We start from the raw sequence: 17,836 nt of genomic DNA, 5'->3' as shown, positions 1-17,836 counted from the left end.
AGCCTCTCCGGACTCCGTGCGCGGACCTTCCTTCCCCGCAGGCAGCCTTCGGAGCAGGGCCTCGCCCAGGCACACCGCTCCCCGTGCCCGGGCCCGGCCCGGCCCACCGCCCCCGGCGAGGCCGTGCCGCCGGATCCGGCCCCGCCGGTCCTCCCCGCCCCGCGGCGCTGCGGAGCTCCCGCCCTCGCCCCTCTCTCTTCCTCCGCCGGCGGCTGCGGCATCCCCGGGGCGGCGGGACCGGCAGCGAACGGCCCCCCGAGCGCAGCCCGGACCGCCGGGATCCCCGCGGTCCCCGGCCGCCGCCCCGAGGCCAGCGCGGCGAGGCGGGGGCCGCTCGCCGGGCCCAGCTCCGGCGGCGCAGCGATGCCGGCAGCCCGCGCCGGGCCGCGCCGGGCCGCTCTGCGCCCGCAGCATCGCGGCGGCCCGTGTGCGATGAGCCGCCCCCCCTTGGGCACCTTCTCCGCCCCGCTCGCCTCCTCCTCCCACGGAGCCACCCTCCTCCTCCGCCCCCTCTCCCTGCCAGCCTCCTCCCCGCCCTTCCCCGCACTCCACGCCGGTGCCGGAGCCGCGCGTCACTCGGGCTCCAGCCCCGCCGCAGACATGGCGACACTGACGGCGGTCCAGCCGCTCACGCTGGACAGAGGTAAGCGCGGCTGCCGCCGCTCCCCGGCCGCGCCTCCCCGGCCGCCCTGCCCGGGGGCCACCGCGGCAAGCGCCGGGTCTCCCCCGCAGCTCCGGCGCGGCGGGCGCTGCCGCGGCAGCGCTCCGGCCCCTCAGTGCCCGGGGCCGGCGGGCGGCGGGGACGCGCCTCCTCGCGGGGCTCAGGCGGGCGGCGGGAGAAGGTCTGAAACGGGGGAGATGAAACTTTGTGCGGACAGGGGCCGGGATGGGGCAGGTATCCCGCCGCCGGCAGCGCGGCGGTGCCGCAGGCGCGGGACGCGGCTCCGCGGTCGGCGCCCCGGTCCGGAGGCGCTCCTCGGGGCCGCTCCGCCGTCCCCGCCCTGCGGAGCTCCCCCGGGCGCCCCCCGCCGTGCATCGGCGCCGAGGCCCCGCGTCGCCGCCCCCGCAGGTGGCTCGGCGGGGGATGCTCGGTGGCGGGGCAGCGCCGTTCCGGCAGCGAGTCGGGAGCCCGAACCTCCCGAGGAGAGCGTCGTTTGCCGGCAAAATGCGGCTTTTTGGAGACTTGCGCGGGGATGGGATCCGTGATTGCAACTTGTCCGTTCGCATGCAAAAGAACGGTTCTGCGTATTCCCGTAGGCAGCTGCTCGGTCCGGGTGGGGAGAGCATTGGTGTTTGGGTAGCCTTGAGGCTGTGTCGGTAACCTTATATAGGTAGCGTAAGAGGGTGCTGAAATCTTGAAGTTGTCAATTTATCTTTTGCCACCAGGCTGTAAAAATTGAACCTCTCTCCCTTGAAGTGCAGTTGTTCCCATAACAAGGTTCACCAGAAACCTCATCAGATTTCTGTGGGTTACAAGGATACACAACTTTCCTCCTGCTGCTCCATCTGAAGGACCTGTGTATACGTCCATCAGCTCCCAGTACGGCATTCAGAATTGCAGAGGTGTTCTTCTTCCTTACCTGCATCCAGGGGCTCCAAGAGGCTCCCAGTCCATATAAATCTCGTACTGTTGAAAGCATAATTGAGGCCAGTGCCTTGGTGTTTTAAATGTTTGGGGTTTTTCCCAAAGGATTAAGATAGGTTGTTGAAGTAAGATGGAGATTTTTTTTTTTCCAGTGAATCCTATGCAAATGAAACATAAACTCAGTTTCAAAATTACAAATGAGAGCTAGCCACCTTTTCTAGAACTCAACTTGAGAGCAAAACAGCCCACAAAGTATGCCAGATACAGTTTGCTGGGCTTAGGTTCCAGCATTAGTAGAAAGGGAGAAGCTAAAATTATTTTACTGAAATAGCAAAGTGTTAGCCTGCACTTTAAATTAAACTGCTCAGAAATCCACTGTGTAATCTACAGTTTCACCCTAATACTGTTTTCAGTAAGCAGGACAAATCTACTTTCTGGCAAAGGGTTGAACAGATGGCAATCCATTAGCAAACCTGACTTTTCAAAGGAAATATTACTATTTCAGAATTTTGCATCCCTTTTTGTAAAACTATACTTTAAAAATACCACAATGCACAAAAATGCAAATTAGTCCTAATTTAAATATAAGCATCTGTTGTCTGTGTCCAGGATATGCCTAACCATTTGGCAGATGTGCCAATGTTACAGTCTCCCTGGTTGTCAGCCATGGCTGGTATTAGTGTGAGTGAGATAAAACATCACAGAATGATAGGATGTGATGTGCAAAACAAAAACACAGGCAAGAGGAAACAGATTTAAATAGCACACCTGGCCTGCAGAAGGCCATTTCGTCAGAGGGATACGCTTCATCCCTTGCAACATGCTACTGTGTCAACTGTAGAGGGTGGGCAGAAGCAACTAGACCAAGCCAGTGCTTCCAGATATTTCCTCTGCAGTCTTTCTTTCTCAGCCTTGGGAGAGGGAAAGTTCTACATAGTGAGATTTTCTAGATTCCTGTTGCTTCAGTTAAAGTGGATGAGCCGTGTATACTGTCAATATGCCTTGCACTTCTCTGCTGTGATCTAGGCATAGCGCTGAAAAGTCTTGTACCCTCATATCCATTTCAGCATGTCCCACGCTGCTGACCTCTGGCTGGGATATGTTCTGCATTCCTCCTTGTTCTGGGTCACTGACATGATAAAACATCATAAGTATATATACATTAGAAATCTGAAATATGCTCTGACATAGTCTCCTCCTGGACAAAATGTATTGACTGTACATAGATGAGAACTTTCTTAAAATCTGACTTAAATGGCATTCGAAACCTGTATGGTAAAATGAATTACCATTTAAAGGTGAAGGGCATGGGGTGTGTGAATGATTGAAAGCCAATTATATTCTGGAAGATTACTTCAGTCCAAAGCACAGGAATTAATTTCCTTAATTCCTATCATTGTGTGCCTTTCTACCTGCACAAATGTGTGCAGGTTCCATTAGGGCTCTTTAATATGTAGAACAAGTTCACAAAATAATGGAAATTTTAATCACTGACAATTTAATCTCTAAGGCTTTTGCCTGACCTTTGCATGATGCTCTGTTAGGAGGAGGGGAAGAAATCAGCAATTGTTTCAGGAAGGAAACCTAAGGCACTGCAGTGAGGAGTGGTACCACTTAGGGGAGGGTGGTCCCAGCATTTGGGAGCTTTGGGAGGGGAAAGTGCCTTCTGGGTGTCTTCCAACAGCCAAGTGAGTCTTCTCTCTGAGAAAGTCTCTGTTCCTACCTTTATTGCATGTCTTACACCCTGAATCGATAGGACCCCATCAGTAATCTTCGGTGTACATCAGAGCTAACTGGTGGAATTTTCCAGGCAGATTCAAAGCTTAAATCTTCAAGGTGTAGGGAGCTATACCTTGTTTGAGGTTGAGACAAAGTTACACTAATATCTTCAATAAAATGGCAAGCAAAAAAAGCAAACTTGGGATTTTTTTTTCTTTTTATTTTATGTTCAAGGTTATGATTTTTAAGTACTTTCCCAGCCTAATTTACTTCCATTAAAAAACCCTAAATGGTCACTTCAGTCCAAAAGAGAAATGTTTAAAGACACCTATACAGTTACTTTTCACTTCTTCCACAGGTATGTCTTCAATAACAACTTTGTTGACATTAGTTACAGACCGCTCTGGTTGCAGTTAGTTGGCATTTTCCAACAGTGTTTATTTGTATTGGCATACCTCTCATCACGTCTTACTGCCTCTGCTTCTGCTTTCAATGTCCTTTGTCTTCCACAGAGCCATTGCTTCACCCTACCCCATGACCAACAGTAGCTGCCTTTCCTTTCATTATCCAGAGCCCCAGGTCTCCCTCACATGCTGCCTTCTGCTGCCTTGCTCTTCTCAAAGCCCCGGTGCAGTTAACTCCATTTCTCTGTGCGTTGCCCTTAATCTTTATGCATTTTCACTGTTCAGCAACCCAATTTCCTCCTCTAATCCCTGGTTCTTCTGCTCTCCGGTGACTCTCGGCGCCTCACCAGCCTGACATTGTTTCAAATGCTGCATACAGATCCAGCAGCAATGTTCTGCTTTTCTGCAAGTTCAGTGTCATCTCCCCCAGCCAGCTTAGCCTCCTCATGGTTACGTGCAGACTTCCTGTGAGTTCCTGTACTGCAGGTACACGTTTGAAGCAATGAGAAATTAAAGCAAGCTTGTTGTGGGTGGGATCACTTAGACTGTTCTGGCACAGTCCGATGAAAGCATTTTCTAGAAGTACCATTACCCTCCTGGAAATACGTTAGAAGGGAATAGATTTCTGTGCTTCCCTTGGCACACATTTCAGGAGTGGTCGTATGGAGGCCTGCAAATTGAAGGAGGTATCTTTCTAGCTATGCATTATAGATGTTCCTCTTTATCTGGACTTTTTTATTTGACTAAATGTCTGACGTATTTTTCATAAACCGTGTCTTAATTAAAATTTTGCTTGTCTTCTTCCTTAGAAGATGAAAATCTGCTTCAAAAGAAAACTGACCTCGTATTTTCTCAAACTGCTGCAAAATCTCCATCCCAGTTCCTCTGAATTGAACCATGAAAATGGCAGCTTTAAAAGGGCACATTTTTGGTTTTGAAGATACATGGTTAGGCTCTATAGAGGCCACCTCCTGATCAAGAACAAGGGGATATCTTTTCATGTGAAAGGGGACTTTCAACTGCCTTTTGTTAATAATCCATGTCCTACTATGTTTTTCCCTATACAATTTCCTTTATTATTCATGTCATTGGTGGTTTCACTTCTTAATGTGACTGAGGATAAAAGAAATTTGAATAGGCTTAATATAAAGTGCCAATACTTTAATCCCTGTGAAGTTTCATAACAAGATCATAGCTGTTGGCTATTGACAAACAAATTACTCTAGATTTCAAATACATCCCTGGAAATGCAAAGATTTCTTGCTGTTTCGCTGTAATGCATAACTAAATAAGTTCTGTTGTTTTTTATGAATTCAAGCAAATATTTTTCTAGCAGAATGAGTGTCCCAAAGCTTACTGAAAATCCATTATAAAGCACCGTGTTCAGTGACAATAAATAAGAATATCAATGGGCTTGGAATTGCCATCAGTTGTTAAACAAACTTCAGATGTGGTAGTAGATGGCACCATTAATATACATGGGTACTTTCTAGAGTACTTCTTCCTTTCTCTTCATCTCTTCTTGTCATTTTTCTTCTCACTACATCTTCATAGCTTGCATAATCGGGGATTTTTTTCCACATCTGAGCCCATATATACGTATAAAACAGAAAATGTGTCCAACATAAATTGCATTAGACTGTGCATATATTATAATGTATATTATCTTGGAAAAAAAATAAAACATACTCATCAGGAAGAGAAAATCAGATTCATAAAGTGTGAAATACAGTCCTTGACAGGGCAGCAGCATAAAGCCAGATCTCTTTTGCACAGGGTGAAGCCCTGTGGAGCACTGCTAAGTGATGTGCTATTCCCGCCTGGCTGCCTGTCTGTCATGGGGATCTCTTCTCTTGCTCTTCAGCCTAGCATGCTAAAATTGAAAAATCCTTCTGCAAGTGCCACACACTTCAAGTCTAACATTTCTCCTCTTGATGTGCCAGCTGAAGACATATAAATAACCGAATTCATTCTTCCAAGAAAAAAAAAGTCCATTGTTTGTAGCAACAAAAAATAAAAAAGTGACAGTTCTAGTTTCAGGCTAAAATGTTTGGGGTTTTTTTACATCAATATGTTACCATTTATTTGGTCTTTTTAAAATTCGTTTTTCTGAAAGGATGGATTAAGGTAAGTGGATTGAGGCAGTGGTTTGTGGGTGTTGACTGGGATGCTTTATGAAGATCTGTGCAGTTGCAGCACTAGTTAGTTAGACTGTGCAGTTGAAGCATTGGTTAGTTAGATGTGTAGTTCAGCTGCGCCACCTGGAACTCTAGAGCTGAAGTGGAAGCAAATATCCTCTGTAATGTCAGGAAAGCAACTATGTCTCACCTCTGATGTTCGTGAGTGATGTAAAAATACACAGGTTTAAAATTTAATACACATTAAATGTGTATTAAATGAGTGTCCAGTTTATATGTCTCTGTAGAGTCCTCACCTGAAGAGGTGCTGGGGCACATGGAAGTTCTGTGCAAGGTGGGATATGCCTTAGGCACCTGGGCACCCATAGGAGCACATCTTTTAGGTTGGGCTTCCCACTGTAGGTAGGGCCTTGTCCTTCAGCCCAGAGTGATGCATGGTGACATGGAAATTGGGAGCTGCACCTGCATGTGGAGTGATGGAAACATTTTCTACAAAATTCATGGCAGCTTTTTACCTAAAGTCACCTTTGTGAAGTGTAGAGGGGGAAACCCCTAAATTCTCAGTAGTTTTTGCTTCATAAACACGTAACTAATTAGAAGGCAAAATCTGCAGAAGATGGATGTGCTGTCAGGGCACGTTTGTGGGGCATCTTCAAAACTGATGGCACTGCAAGAACCTTAAATTTTTCCTGCTCTCCCCAGATGGAAATGTTCTTTATACAGGGTAACAATGAATGAATCATTTTAGTCTATCTGGATTTATCCTCCATAGAGGAAAATTGTACACTGAACTCGCGTGTATCCTGCTTTTGACCTCTCTAAGAGGACCTGCTATGACAAGAGCCTGCACAGTTGCAGGATTCACCATTTGCAACAGGTTGGAAGAGTATTAGTGATTAGAGGGCATGAGGGATGCTATTTTCTATGTTGTAAATGTATACTCTCTATTTAGATATAAAGTTGAAAATGAAGAATTTATTTTCTAAATAACATTCCTCTGCGAGGTCACATATATTTCAGTTTCACACTGATGTCTGAGAGACTTTTTCTAACTTCAGAAAAACATATTAATTTTTTGATGTAATTGTAAATAAACATTTTTCTTAATTCTGTCGTATTGCTTGAGTTGCACTTCTCTGATGATGTTACCAGAAAGAAAGTTTTTTGAGTGTGTTATTTGAATACAAAATACTGTTCTTGAAGGTAATGCAATAGAATTTGAAATATGAATTAAGTAAAACAATTAATTCCAGTTACTTGTTAGAAACACAAAAAATGAGAAGAAAGGATTTAAGAGGAGACCAAGGTAAGTCAGATAGTGTTTTGAAACGCATAACTCTCAATTTGTAAGTCTGCCTTCCGTCATATGAAAAGGTACAAAACGCTTGCAATTGTGATGCATTTCTGACATTTTTAAACAGTAATATATACTAATGTGCTATGAACTGTACATGTATGTATAAATCCAGGCATTTTCAAAAGTAATCTCAGCTTAATTTTCTTTTGAGACATTTACTGAAGAGTCAGCCTCTGAATGAGAAACATTCAACTGTTAATTCTCTATTCAGATGAGAAGATTTGATTGATAATTTTTACATATACAAACATTTACATATAATAACAATGTTTTCCTGAGTGTATAAACCACAAGCTTGGATCTTAGAGATGCTAAATAAAGCGGAAGATGTATGTATATATTTGAGAATTTGTTTTACCAGGGTCCAAAAGAGAGTCGTTAAATAAACCTCAAATTTCTCAAACACAACTTAGCTAAGCTACCCGGAAATGCACACAGCTTCTCATAATGTGTTGTTACCCCACTGTTACTTTACTAATAATAATAAGAAAAAAGAGATGAAAAAATCTTTATTAGAAAAAAGAGATTAAAAAATCTTGATTAGAATGCCATATCTCAAGAAGAGATCAGAGGATGATTGTTCTTTATTTTTTAAAAGATGGAACAGTGAAGTATCCATGAGTACACAGAGCATCAAAGCACTGATTTTGTTTCCGTTCAAACAGGGATAATTGTAGAAGAAAGAGTTTTGCTGAAAATAGGCTCTTAATTTATTTCTCCTGAACCAAAGTTACCTTTTCCTGGTTCTTTTTGATAAAAGCCCATGTTTAATCATTAATCTTTCACATCCACTAACTTTAATTTTCTATTTCAAGTATGTCTTTTGAAAAAGTAAATCTCCTAGACCTAAAGGAATCAATTCCTCTACAATCAGCTAAGCATTGGGGAAGAATGTACTTGAAACAGATTAGGTGGATAACTGTGGCCATCAGCAGCAGTCCTAGCCCTCAGAAATGGATATAGCATCATCTCTGCACTTTTCAATAGAGTTGGCAGCTGTGTTTTTGTGAAACAGTACTTACTGAATCAGCACAGTAGCAAAAAGATTATATAGCTGTTCTTTGTTATACAGAGACAGACCAGAGAAACTTGAGAGGGCGTGGTGGCTTTCAAATCTATGAAGCAGTCATTGGAAAAATTGGTGGCTGTATGTCTGATCTCATCTCTAGCCTGACAGTCTTGTAAAGTGATAGTAATAGCTATGGCGTTCCTATACATCACCTTTTGCATTCTACTGGTACAACTACGTGAAAGTGTGTGCCTCATATCCTAGGTAGATACTTTGGAAAATCAAGCTGCAACCTGAGAGGAGTTCTAGTACTCCTGTTTCAATTCTTGGGATCATTCAACATGTAGGACACCAAGCAACAGAACTGCAAAGGTGACAGTGAGCTCTCTGTTTCACGCAGGTTTTCTGTTTCAAGGTTTTGTTTGTAACTTGATGCAGCAATTCATCAGGCACAGCTTTCTTCGAAGATCATATTTGTTTCAGAGTTGAAAGCTAACAGTGATCGGTTGTTGAAATCTGCCAGCAGCGAATCTGTACTGCCTCGTTTTGCAGGGATTTATTAACAAAAGATTTTATTTATATCGTTTTCTTCTTGCTGTTGTCGGTTTTCACCTACACACTTTAAAAGAACAGGTTTTTTTTTTCCTTTCCCGAGAAATGACTAGGATGTACCAGAGAAATTCAATCTACAAAAAGCAGTATCATTAAATCCACTAAAATTTAAGACAGAATATTAACTCTCTTCTCATTACCTAAACCTACAAATAAAGTGCTAAACATGTGTATGCAATTATTGTGTTGCAGCTGTTGTTTTGCACAAATTACGTATTTTCACTGTTGGCTCATTAGACTCTCATACCATGCAGAAAAATAGAAGATAAAATTCTGATTCTAGACTTCAAGTGACAATTTGTATTGTCACTATGTACACTTGCCAGTAGCCCACAGCCATCTTTTTCATCTTTCTGGTAATCACATGAAGAGATTTGAGGCTAAGATTAGCTGGAGAGATAAGAACTGAGGAGTGGCAGCGGGAGACTCTAGTAATGACATATGAGCAGGAAAAAAGTGAGAGTTACTGCTTTGGCTCAAACACAGTGCCTGTTGTGAAGGAGAATTAGCATCCCTAAGTTAACCTTACCTCCCTTTGTGAGACACCTGTTGGGTCCTTTTTATTCCCCTCTTCCCATCTTCTTCCCTGCCAACAAAAATCTCTGTGATGCAGACTAAAAACACACGCTGGAAGTAGCAGTGTGGGAAAGGCATGAGGTTGCCCATATGGCCAATAGTTTTGTTTCGTGATGCTCACATAGTGTGTATAAATACTTGATTGTGCTTAGACAAGGGAGCAAGAAAATGGATTTTAGCTAAGAGAAAAGTGTGTTGTTTTTCCTTTTGTTTTTCTTTGTTCAGGCTAGTTTATTCCTTGTAATAATTTCTATTTTCTGCTTCTAGCTTAGTCAAATTTTCAGGTTTTTTCACTGATGTGAATTTTTTCCTCTATATACTTGAGATTTAAAACACAAAAGTAAATACTATGTCTGAGTCCTCAGGTTATCTTAATGTATCAACCCTTTATTTTACTGTTGATCTGGGATCAGAACCTCTAAAGTGTTTACGTTTGCCATTCCAGCCAAGTGTCCAGAGTGCTTTTGTTTAGTGTTTAAAGGAGCTTCATGCCAGCATTGTGAGTGCTGTCTGCCAACACAGAACGGATCCAACAAGATCCAGTGACATGATCAGGAGACAGAGAGGCTGGTGAAGTTATCAAGGCATCACTTTATATCATTATTATATTCGGGATGGTCGGAATAATGATATAACTCCAATCTTCTTGGAGAGCATATATAGCAACGCTTATCAAAAGACACACTCGTTTTATACTCTGTTTCAGTACAATTGGATGTGATTGGCCATTCAGACCAACACCCCTTTGTAAACATTTTTGCAAGTAAACAAGTTACAAAAGCAGCAGGTGCAAAGATTAGAAATTGTTTAGAATGTCTTCTCCCAGCTCCTCCAAAGCAATCCCTGGGGAAGTCTATCTGACTTGGATTCCCACAGGCTCTGCAGCTGCCTGATGCCTAAAATTTTCTCCCTGATCACAGTGTCAGCACCCACAGCTTTACCTGATGTTTATCACTACAGAGGGCAGTAGGCAGTTTCCTTGCTTTCAGATAGTTCATCTTGTAGGGACTTAATGAATTAAGATTGTGTGTATTCACCTTACTGAATTTTTCAGCAAGTTATAGCTTTCCTTCGAAGGATATTTTTTTTGTTATTTCATAGTTTCAAGAATTCCGTCAGAACATCATTTCACTATGTAGGTAAATAACTGCTTTAAACACCTGTGATCTCTATTTTTTAAATAAATTTTCTGAGAAATATTGAGAATTTAAATACCACAGAGTCAGAAATTACAGAGTAGCCTGCTTCCTGCAAGAAACAAGTGTTAAATAATAAATGCTTGTGTAGTCCTTATATAAATAATATATACTTATTTGAATACAAAATAAACTTTAAAAAAACTGTTGTCTTTTTGTAACATATTTGTAGCCAACTGTACCTTGTCAAAAAGAAAGGATGAAAATCATGTCTCATCTGTTCTATTCATCAGTGAGTGGCTAACTGTAAATAGTTATGATCACAAAGAACAGGTATGATGAAATATTATAAAGTCAATACTACATATGAAGGGAAGAAATTTAACCTTTTATAAAAAGGAATTTTACCTTCCTTTCCCTCTTCTCTACAGCTAATTTAGGGAAAAAATAATGAGATTTTGTTATAAGTACTGCATTAGAAAATACCATTGTTTTCAAAATACCATTGTTTTCAGTGCCCTTCTGTTCTTTGTATTTTCAGCTTTATGTTTTGATCTTTTCTCTTAAAGGATAATTTGGTATCATGTTTTTACACCAATGCTTTGTTCAGTGTCTTCTATACAAAGCAGTGGGTGCTGTCAAATGTAAAGGGTTGTAGTAGCTGTAATTTCATCTTTCTCACAGATGGCTAAATCTTCTGGTGAAAATTTTCAAACTTGTGTTTATGCACCTCCCCATCCTGATTGCTTTAGAAATTGCAATGAAACTAATAATTTGGAAGAAGAAAAATTATATCAGTGTTAAAATATTGTTAGGATTTAAGGTTAATTTTAAATGCTCATCTTTGAAAATTCTAATTGTGTTAATGCTCTTCAGGCATTGAATTAAGCCAGTGAAACTCATCTTATTGAAATGATACTGAATTATCCATTAATTTTTGCTTTAGTGTTCTATGATTCATTATTATTTCTTTAAAAATCAGCATTGAAAATGTGACAGTACCATGACACTTTCTCTAAGTAACTGTTGAAGTCTTAATAGTTCTAGGTGCTCTACAGATCAATCTCACACATGCACAAGCAAATCAAATCTGAAATTGCTGACAAAGATGCTCCTGTGACTTACATTAGTCCAGTGAAGGCTTCAAGGAAAAAATTTGGACTAGTTCTATCTATGTACAGTAATGAACATGCTAAGAAGATTGAGCAAAGTAAAGCAAATACAGTTCTCACAGTTGGCCTTCATGCTAGGTTAAGGCTACAAAAATCCCTAGCTGAGGACAAGAACAGAAATCACTAGTTGAAACTTAAGAAATGGGGCAAGATTACTTAAGGCATTGTAGACATTTTAAGGTTCAGCGAACAAACCATGTTTTTTTCATTTAAGGATACCTTTTGAATGTTGTATTTGAATGAGCTAAGCAGAGTATTCAGGGGTTTTGTGGTGTTGAGGATGCTGTATTATGGGTTCTCAAGACAGTTTGCTGTTTGTGATCACAGATGGCACTGCTTTCCCTGCTAATAAACTGTGTCCTTTCTGTAAGTTATTTTGCAAAACATCTCAGACATCTCAGACCTGTCTGGTTCAGGTGTTCCTGCCAAAGCTGCTGGAAAAACTCATGGTGTATAACACTGCCCTGGGCAGTGCAACAGTTGCGTCACAGGCTCTATGTATGAGAAATGGACTGAAGCAGAGAACTTGGATGCCTCTTGTGTGCTTGAGAAACTACAGCCAAACAGAACCTGAGCACAGCTCAAACATATCAATTAAAACAAGGTCTGATGAGTAGCCAGAGAAAATGAGCCTGCCCCAGGCACTGGGGGAATTTATGTAGAAACTTGTGGGGATATAGTGTTAATGTTGTTGAGGGCGGTCATCTCACATCAGGCAAAATGAGGCAGACATATACTCAATTATAGCTCGTGATTTTCTGATCTTTTTTCTCATTGAGAAGAAAAACAAAATCCATAAAATAGTTAAGGCATTTTAAAAAGCTTTCAATCAAAACCACACTGGCCTGCCATGTAATGACACTTCTCTTGTCAAATGTAACCCTTCTGAGGTATGATGTCCCTGGACCACATGGAGATAAATTTCCTTGAGTCTTTCTCTGTATATCTGGACAGTAAGAGTGGGTTTCATCATACTGATATAGATGTCTGATATGTAGGATGTAGGCATTTACATCTGAGGTAATCATCTAGTCTTCCTTTATAGTCAGCAAAGGGACGAGGCACTCCAGACTATGATTCATTTCATGTAAAGTAGGTCAGATGAATTGTAGCCTCAAAGTGTCTGTTCTTCCTCATTGACTGTAACAAGAGTAGAGGGTTGAGTTGCTGAGCTGTCCATGTCTACATCAAAAGTGTGGCAGCTGAAACCCTCACTACAAGATGAGTCATGAGAGCTCTGTGCAGTTCTTTGTTATTTTTATTTATGTATTCAGAGTAATGTTTAACCTTGGGACTGTAAAGTGACAATGCCTTAAACCTGTAACTGTTACCCATATCATCTAAACCAGAGTGTGAAAGCACTGGTAGTATTATTCTTGCTTAATCTTGCTTATTCTTATTAATTTGAATAGACTTTACAGATGCATACTATGAAGTGTTAAATAATATTGCTGTTTTCTAACAGTTTAGCTCATTGCTCCCTGTACATTGAGTGTGATTTACCATGGTGAAGTTCATCTTACTGATTAGCATGAAATTTGGGGCAAGACAAACATATCAATTTAAATGAGAAAACAGGCTGCTCTTTCCCTCAACATTTCTGAACTCTCCAGATTAGACTAAATAAATATATTAAGTTGGTGGAAGGACCTCTGACTTTAGGAGAGCACTGTGCTGATAGTGAGGCACCAAAGAGATGAATGGAAGCATGTTGGACAGTCTGGTATTGTAAGAGTAGGACTTCCCATGTTGTATAAACCAGTTTCTGACAGCAGAACTCTAGTAATACAGAACATTTTCCAGAGAAAGACACTGAAATTTTTCCAAAGCTGGTGCTTTAACCATGAAGTCATATAAATACTTTGATACAATGTACTAGGGCTGTTGGGTATGAATTATGAATGAACTTTGCTAATCACCACTGAATTTTGATTTCCCAACCATTGATCACCTGCTGTCATTTGATAGTGTTTGGAGAAGATTGCTAAATATAATAAAGCATCCTGTGTAGGTCTGTGGAATTATGATAAAAAGTTGACAGAATAACATTAAGAATTCTGGAATGCATTCTTATGAGCTTAAAGGAATAACTAAACCTGAACACAAGTATTAGAGGAATGAAAAACTACTGGCAATTATAAGGACCTGTTATGTCATGCAAATTCTTCACCTTCAGCCTGATTAAAGGTCTTCAGGCACAACAGAACAGAACTTGCACATTTTCAGGATGAATATTCTGTAATGCCATGGTGAAGTTGGTGAATGTTTTAGAGACTTACTGAGTATCCTTGCTGTCAATTTGTAGTGATGTTTTACCTCATAGAGGTATCAAAGGCTGGTGTTTATGCTGCACATTTACTTTTCCTAGTAACCAGCATGCTAATGCAGTGGCAGTCTCCAGAATTAACAGGAATGAGGCATAGAAAGACCTTAAGAAGATGACAAACCTCTTCTCTAACACCTTGATAATATAAGAGGTCACCACATTTTGGGTTTGGGAATGACCCAGCAACTTAATTCTAGAGTGCTTAACAGAATAAAGAAACACTGTGTTTCTGTGTGATTACTGATTTGGCCCAAGCTGATGTTACGTAGCATTGCAGCTACTGTTAACTGCCTAATATTCTCTTAAGTCAGAGGATAATATATTTATTTTAAATATTGCAGACCAATTCTCTTATAGACTAGCACAAAAAAAGGAAGGTTAAATAGACACTTACCTTGGTAGATAATTTTGCAGTATAGAACAGTTATGGAACATGACCTTCTTTTTTCAAGAGTCACTCGGGTATTTAATGGGACACATTTAGCATGCTAAAGTAATTTGCTACATTTTCCCCAATAAATTTCAACCTGACTAAACTGAAACAAACATAAACCCTGCACAAAATCTACCAGAGTAAAACCTAAGCCTCAACAACTTCAGCAAAAGTTGAAGCCTGATCTACTCAATTTTAGTGGTCATGTGAAAGACTACCAAGTTCAGACCAGCCAGGAATCATTCTGTGCATTCGTAATTTGTTTTCAAGTTGTAAAAGCTGTGTTAGAAAAAGCATTTGCTTTTTAAAGATTTAGCAAATAAAACAGATCAGTCTACATTGCTCACTTGAACAAAAGCCAGCAAGTGAAAACCATATATAACAGAACAAAGAGATAACTACGCCAGATGACCTTTTTTTTAACTGCACTCAGCCATATATATCTATATATATACATGATGTATACAGTGTCCCACTTGTATTGCAGTACTGTATCATGCTACTTATATGTTCTAGTGGTTTCTCCAAGGGTTTGTGGAGCAATCTGCTTGTGTCCTGCTAGCAGTCCAAGTGGAACATCATTCAAATGAAAATACAGAAAGAACACTTGAAATTAAGATGTTTTTCTCTGAGAGTCATGCTTTTCTTCTGATGAGTGCACTTGATAAAATACATTCCACCCACCCACAGCCCTCTGCCTTCTCTGTTCCACTGATAACGTGACCCACCACACTGAAAGAGTATTATTTCCTGAAAGGCTGTAGGCAAGCATGATGATGAGAAGAAGAAAGAGGAATGAATGTTAAACAGAATGGGAGAGAGAGGAATTGTGCATATGTATGAGAAAAAAAAATTTAAAAGTGCTGAGAGTTGGATTTAATAAGGGGGGGAAGTAAGTGCATATTCCTTTTAAGGTGTATGTATCATAGAATACAAAGGAATAATTACTACCTACATCATCAGTCAATTCCTACAAATTTGTGGGATATGAATGGGGGAAATTATGATAACCACATCAGCAGAAGTTTCATGTTAGTATAATGGAGTTCATATTTTGGAAAATGTTTGAGACTAGGCAAAACAATCCTTTTCAAAAATAAGTATCTTTGCTTCAAGAGAGAACAAAGGAAATACACAGAGATAAAAAGTAAGGATATTTCATTTAAATAGAACTTAAATAATTTTAACATAATTCCAGTATTTTTTTTACACATACATCTATGTAAATACACACACTCTTTTCATCCATTTGCCCTTTTCACAAGTATGTAAGAAAATGGTATTTAAGAACAAATCCTTGATGATAGCATTGGCAAGCAAAACTAGTTCGATTAATAATCAAAGGTGGATTTGAGACAAGAAAATTGTCCTAGTAGTATTTGCCAAACATGACTGTGCTCTCTAATTAACTTCAACAGGGGCAGGTTCCCTGCTATATGCTTTATTTAATGTAACTTTAAAGTGTTACTCACTGCCATTCATATCACTTCTTTGAGCAAGCACTTACTCCAGTTTCAGCTGGAGCTCACCTTGAGAGAACCAGGAAGAAGCCTGTGCATCACTTAAGCTCTTGTGCACTGCTAAATTTCACTTTTTAACCTGTACTAAAGTTTCCCCTTCAAAGTTATTAATGGAAGGAAATACAGCCTATTTCACAAGGTCATATTTTATGCACTCATGTTTTTACATTTTTAGCCTGCTCAAAGTCGTCTGTTTAGTGCAGTGTTATATTTTGCTCCTGACAAAGCATCAGGATAACCAACAGCTTTGGCCCTGAACATACACACCTCATTTTCTTTCTGTAATTTATATACTTTTCTGTCTTCTGTGAGTAATATCCCACAAGTCATTGCCAAATTGAGTAAGCTACGGGCCTAGTGGTAACAAGAGAAAGAAGACTGCTTATTGTTAATGGATAGGTAAATAATAAATCAAAGCAAGAATATTGGCATTTATGTATTTTAGCATGCTGGATGAATTTAGAGGTGCAAAAGATCAGAATGCTTTGGGAATATTCTGCTTTTGTTTACCGCCAATCACTTCTGGGTCAGAAGGTTAAATAATCTAGTATTGGCAAATGGCAACTTAGTGCCCAGTTTTGCCTATGAGACTACATAGTAAACACCCATGCTAGACTTTTCAACCAGAAGATTAATTTATCATTTGTATTGTAACACTCATCAATTTGAGAGTGATTAATTGTCATCTAGAGTCTGACCTATGCCCTAGGGAAATGTTTAGACCTGTACTTAACTCTTTCAGATTGATTAATTTTTATCTTTCAGATTGATTAATTTTTATGTTTCCTTCCAATCAGTACAAATATCTAATTTAACAGAGTTTATTTCAGGACTCTAGAAATGTGCTGTTTCCCAGAACTTTCTGGTGTGGTGATGACACTTCAAAACAACTGCAAAATAGCAACCAATCTGCCATCTGTGGCATTGTCTTTTACAGCTATAGCTGGTGAGAAGCGAAGACAGTTCAAAACTTACCTGAACTGGACTGGATAAGACCCCAGATTTATTAAGTTTATGTTGTGTATAACATGAATTACAGAGACTTTATCTGATCTGTTATGATAGACTGTTGAAGCTTCTTCAGAATAAGTCATATAATTGCTTTGTGCTATCTGATATATCAGTTTGCACCAACGAGTAGTAAAAATTGGGGAATGTAGATTCAGTACTTAACTAGCCACAAGTCTTGTGTGGCAGATGAAGAAAAAATCCAAGGCAAATCATTCAATAGCTTTGTTAAAAAATTATTGCAACAACATTATTATTACTGAGAGCATCAAAAATTGTGTTACATTTTCATATATTGCCAACCTTAATGATTCTGTGATTCCATGACACTTAATGTTTTGTCATTCTTTTGCTCTCTATTGAAATGGTTCTTGCTAAAAGTTTATTTATTGCTCCTTAAAACCATCTTCTTTGATGTATTAGCTCTTATCAGTCATGTTCTTCTCTCCAGAATCTATTTTTTCTTGATTTCTATCGTCTTATTAGCCCAGATGTCCTTTTAGTTTTCTGATCATCACTTCAGTAAATGTTTTAGAGCGATCTTTCTTGATATTGCTGTGATCTGGTAACATGGACTGGGTGCCCAGTAGCAGCTGAAGTGCTGCTTGGAGCAAAAGCTCATGTGCAGTTGTTGAATGCAGGGTCAGGTTAGTTTTGTCTGAAGGTTTATGAGCTCCAAGATTACTCTACCATGCAAGCTACAACCCACTATGTGGAACCATCCTCCTGAAAGAAACACTGCTCTTTCTGCCGTACTTCCTCTCGTGATTTGAACTGTCTTTTGCCATATGCTTCTAAAAAAGCTTGAGAATTGTTTAGTTACTTGTTTATCTACTAAAGT

At 40.3% G+C, this 17,836-nt stretch overlaps 1 protein-coding gene across 2 annotated transcripts in view; it reads left to right on the top strand.

Annotated features, from left to right (window-relative positions):
* The first annotated feature begins 261 nt into the window (after positions 1-261).
* Positions 262-17,836, top strand: part of LIN7A (lin-7 homolog A, crumbs cell polarity complex component) — a 46,434-nt gene continuing 28,859 nt past the window's right edge. For both annotated transcript variants that reach the window (XM_066319224.1, XM_066319225.1), the window contains exon 1: positions 262-643. In XM_066319224.1, the coding sequence (XP_066175321.1) occupies positions 364-643 (280 nt within the window). In that variant the 5' untranslated portion in view covers positions 262-363. The remainder of the gene's footprint in view (positions 644-17,836) is intronic.

The sequence above is a fragment of the Sylvia atricapilla genome, chromosome 5 (genome assembly GCF_009819655.1).
Source record: "Sylvia atricapilla isolate bSylAtr1 chromosome 5, bSylAtr1.pri, whole genome shotgun sequence".
In the NCBI taxonomy this organism is placed as follows: Eukaryota; Metazoa; Chordata; class Aves; order Passeriformes; family Sylviidae; genus Sylvia; species Sylvia atricapilla.
This window is presented reverse-complemented; position numbering and strand designations above follow the sequence as displayed.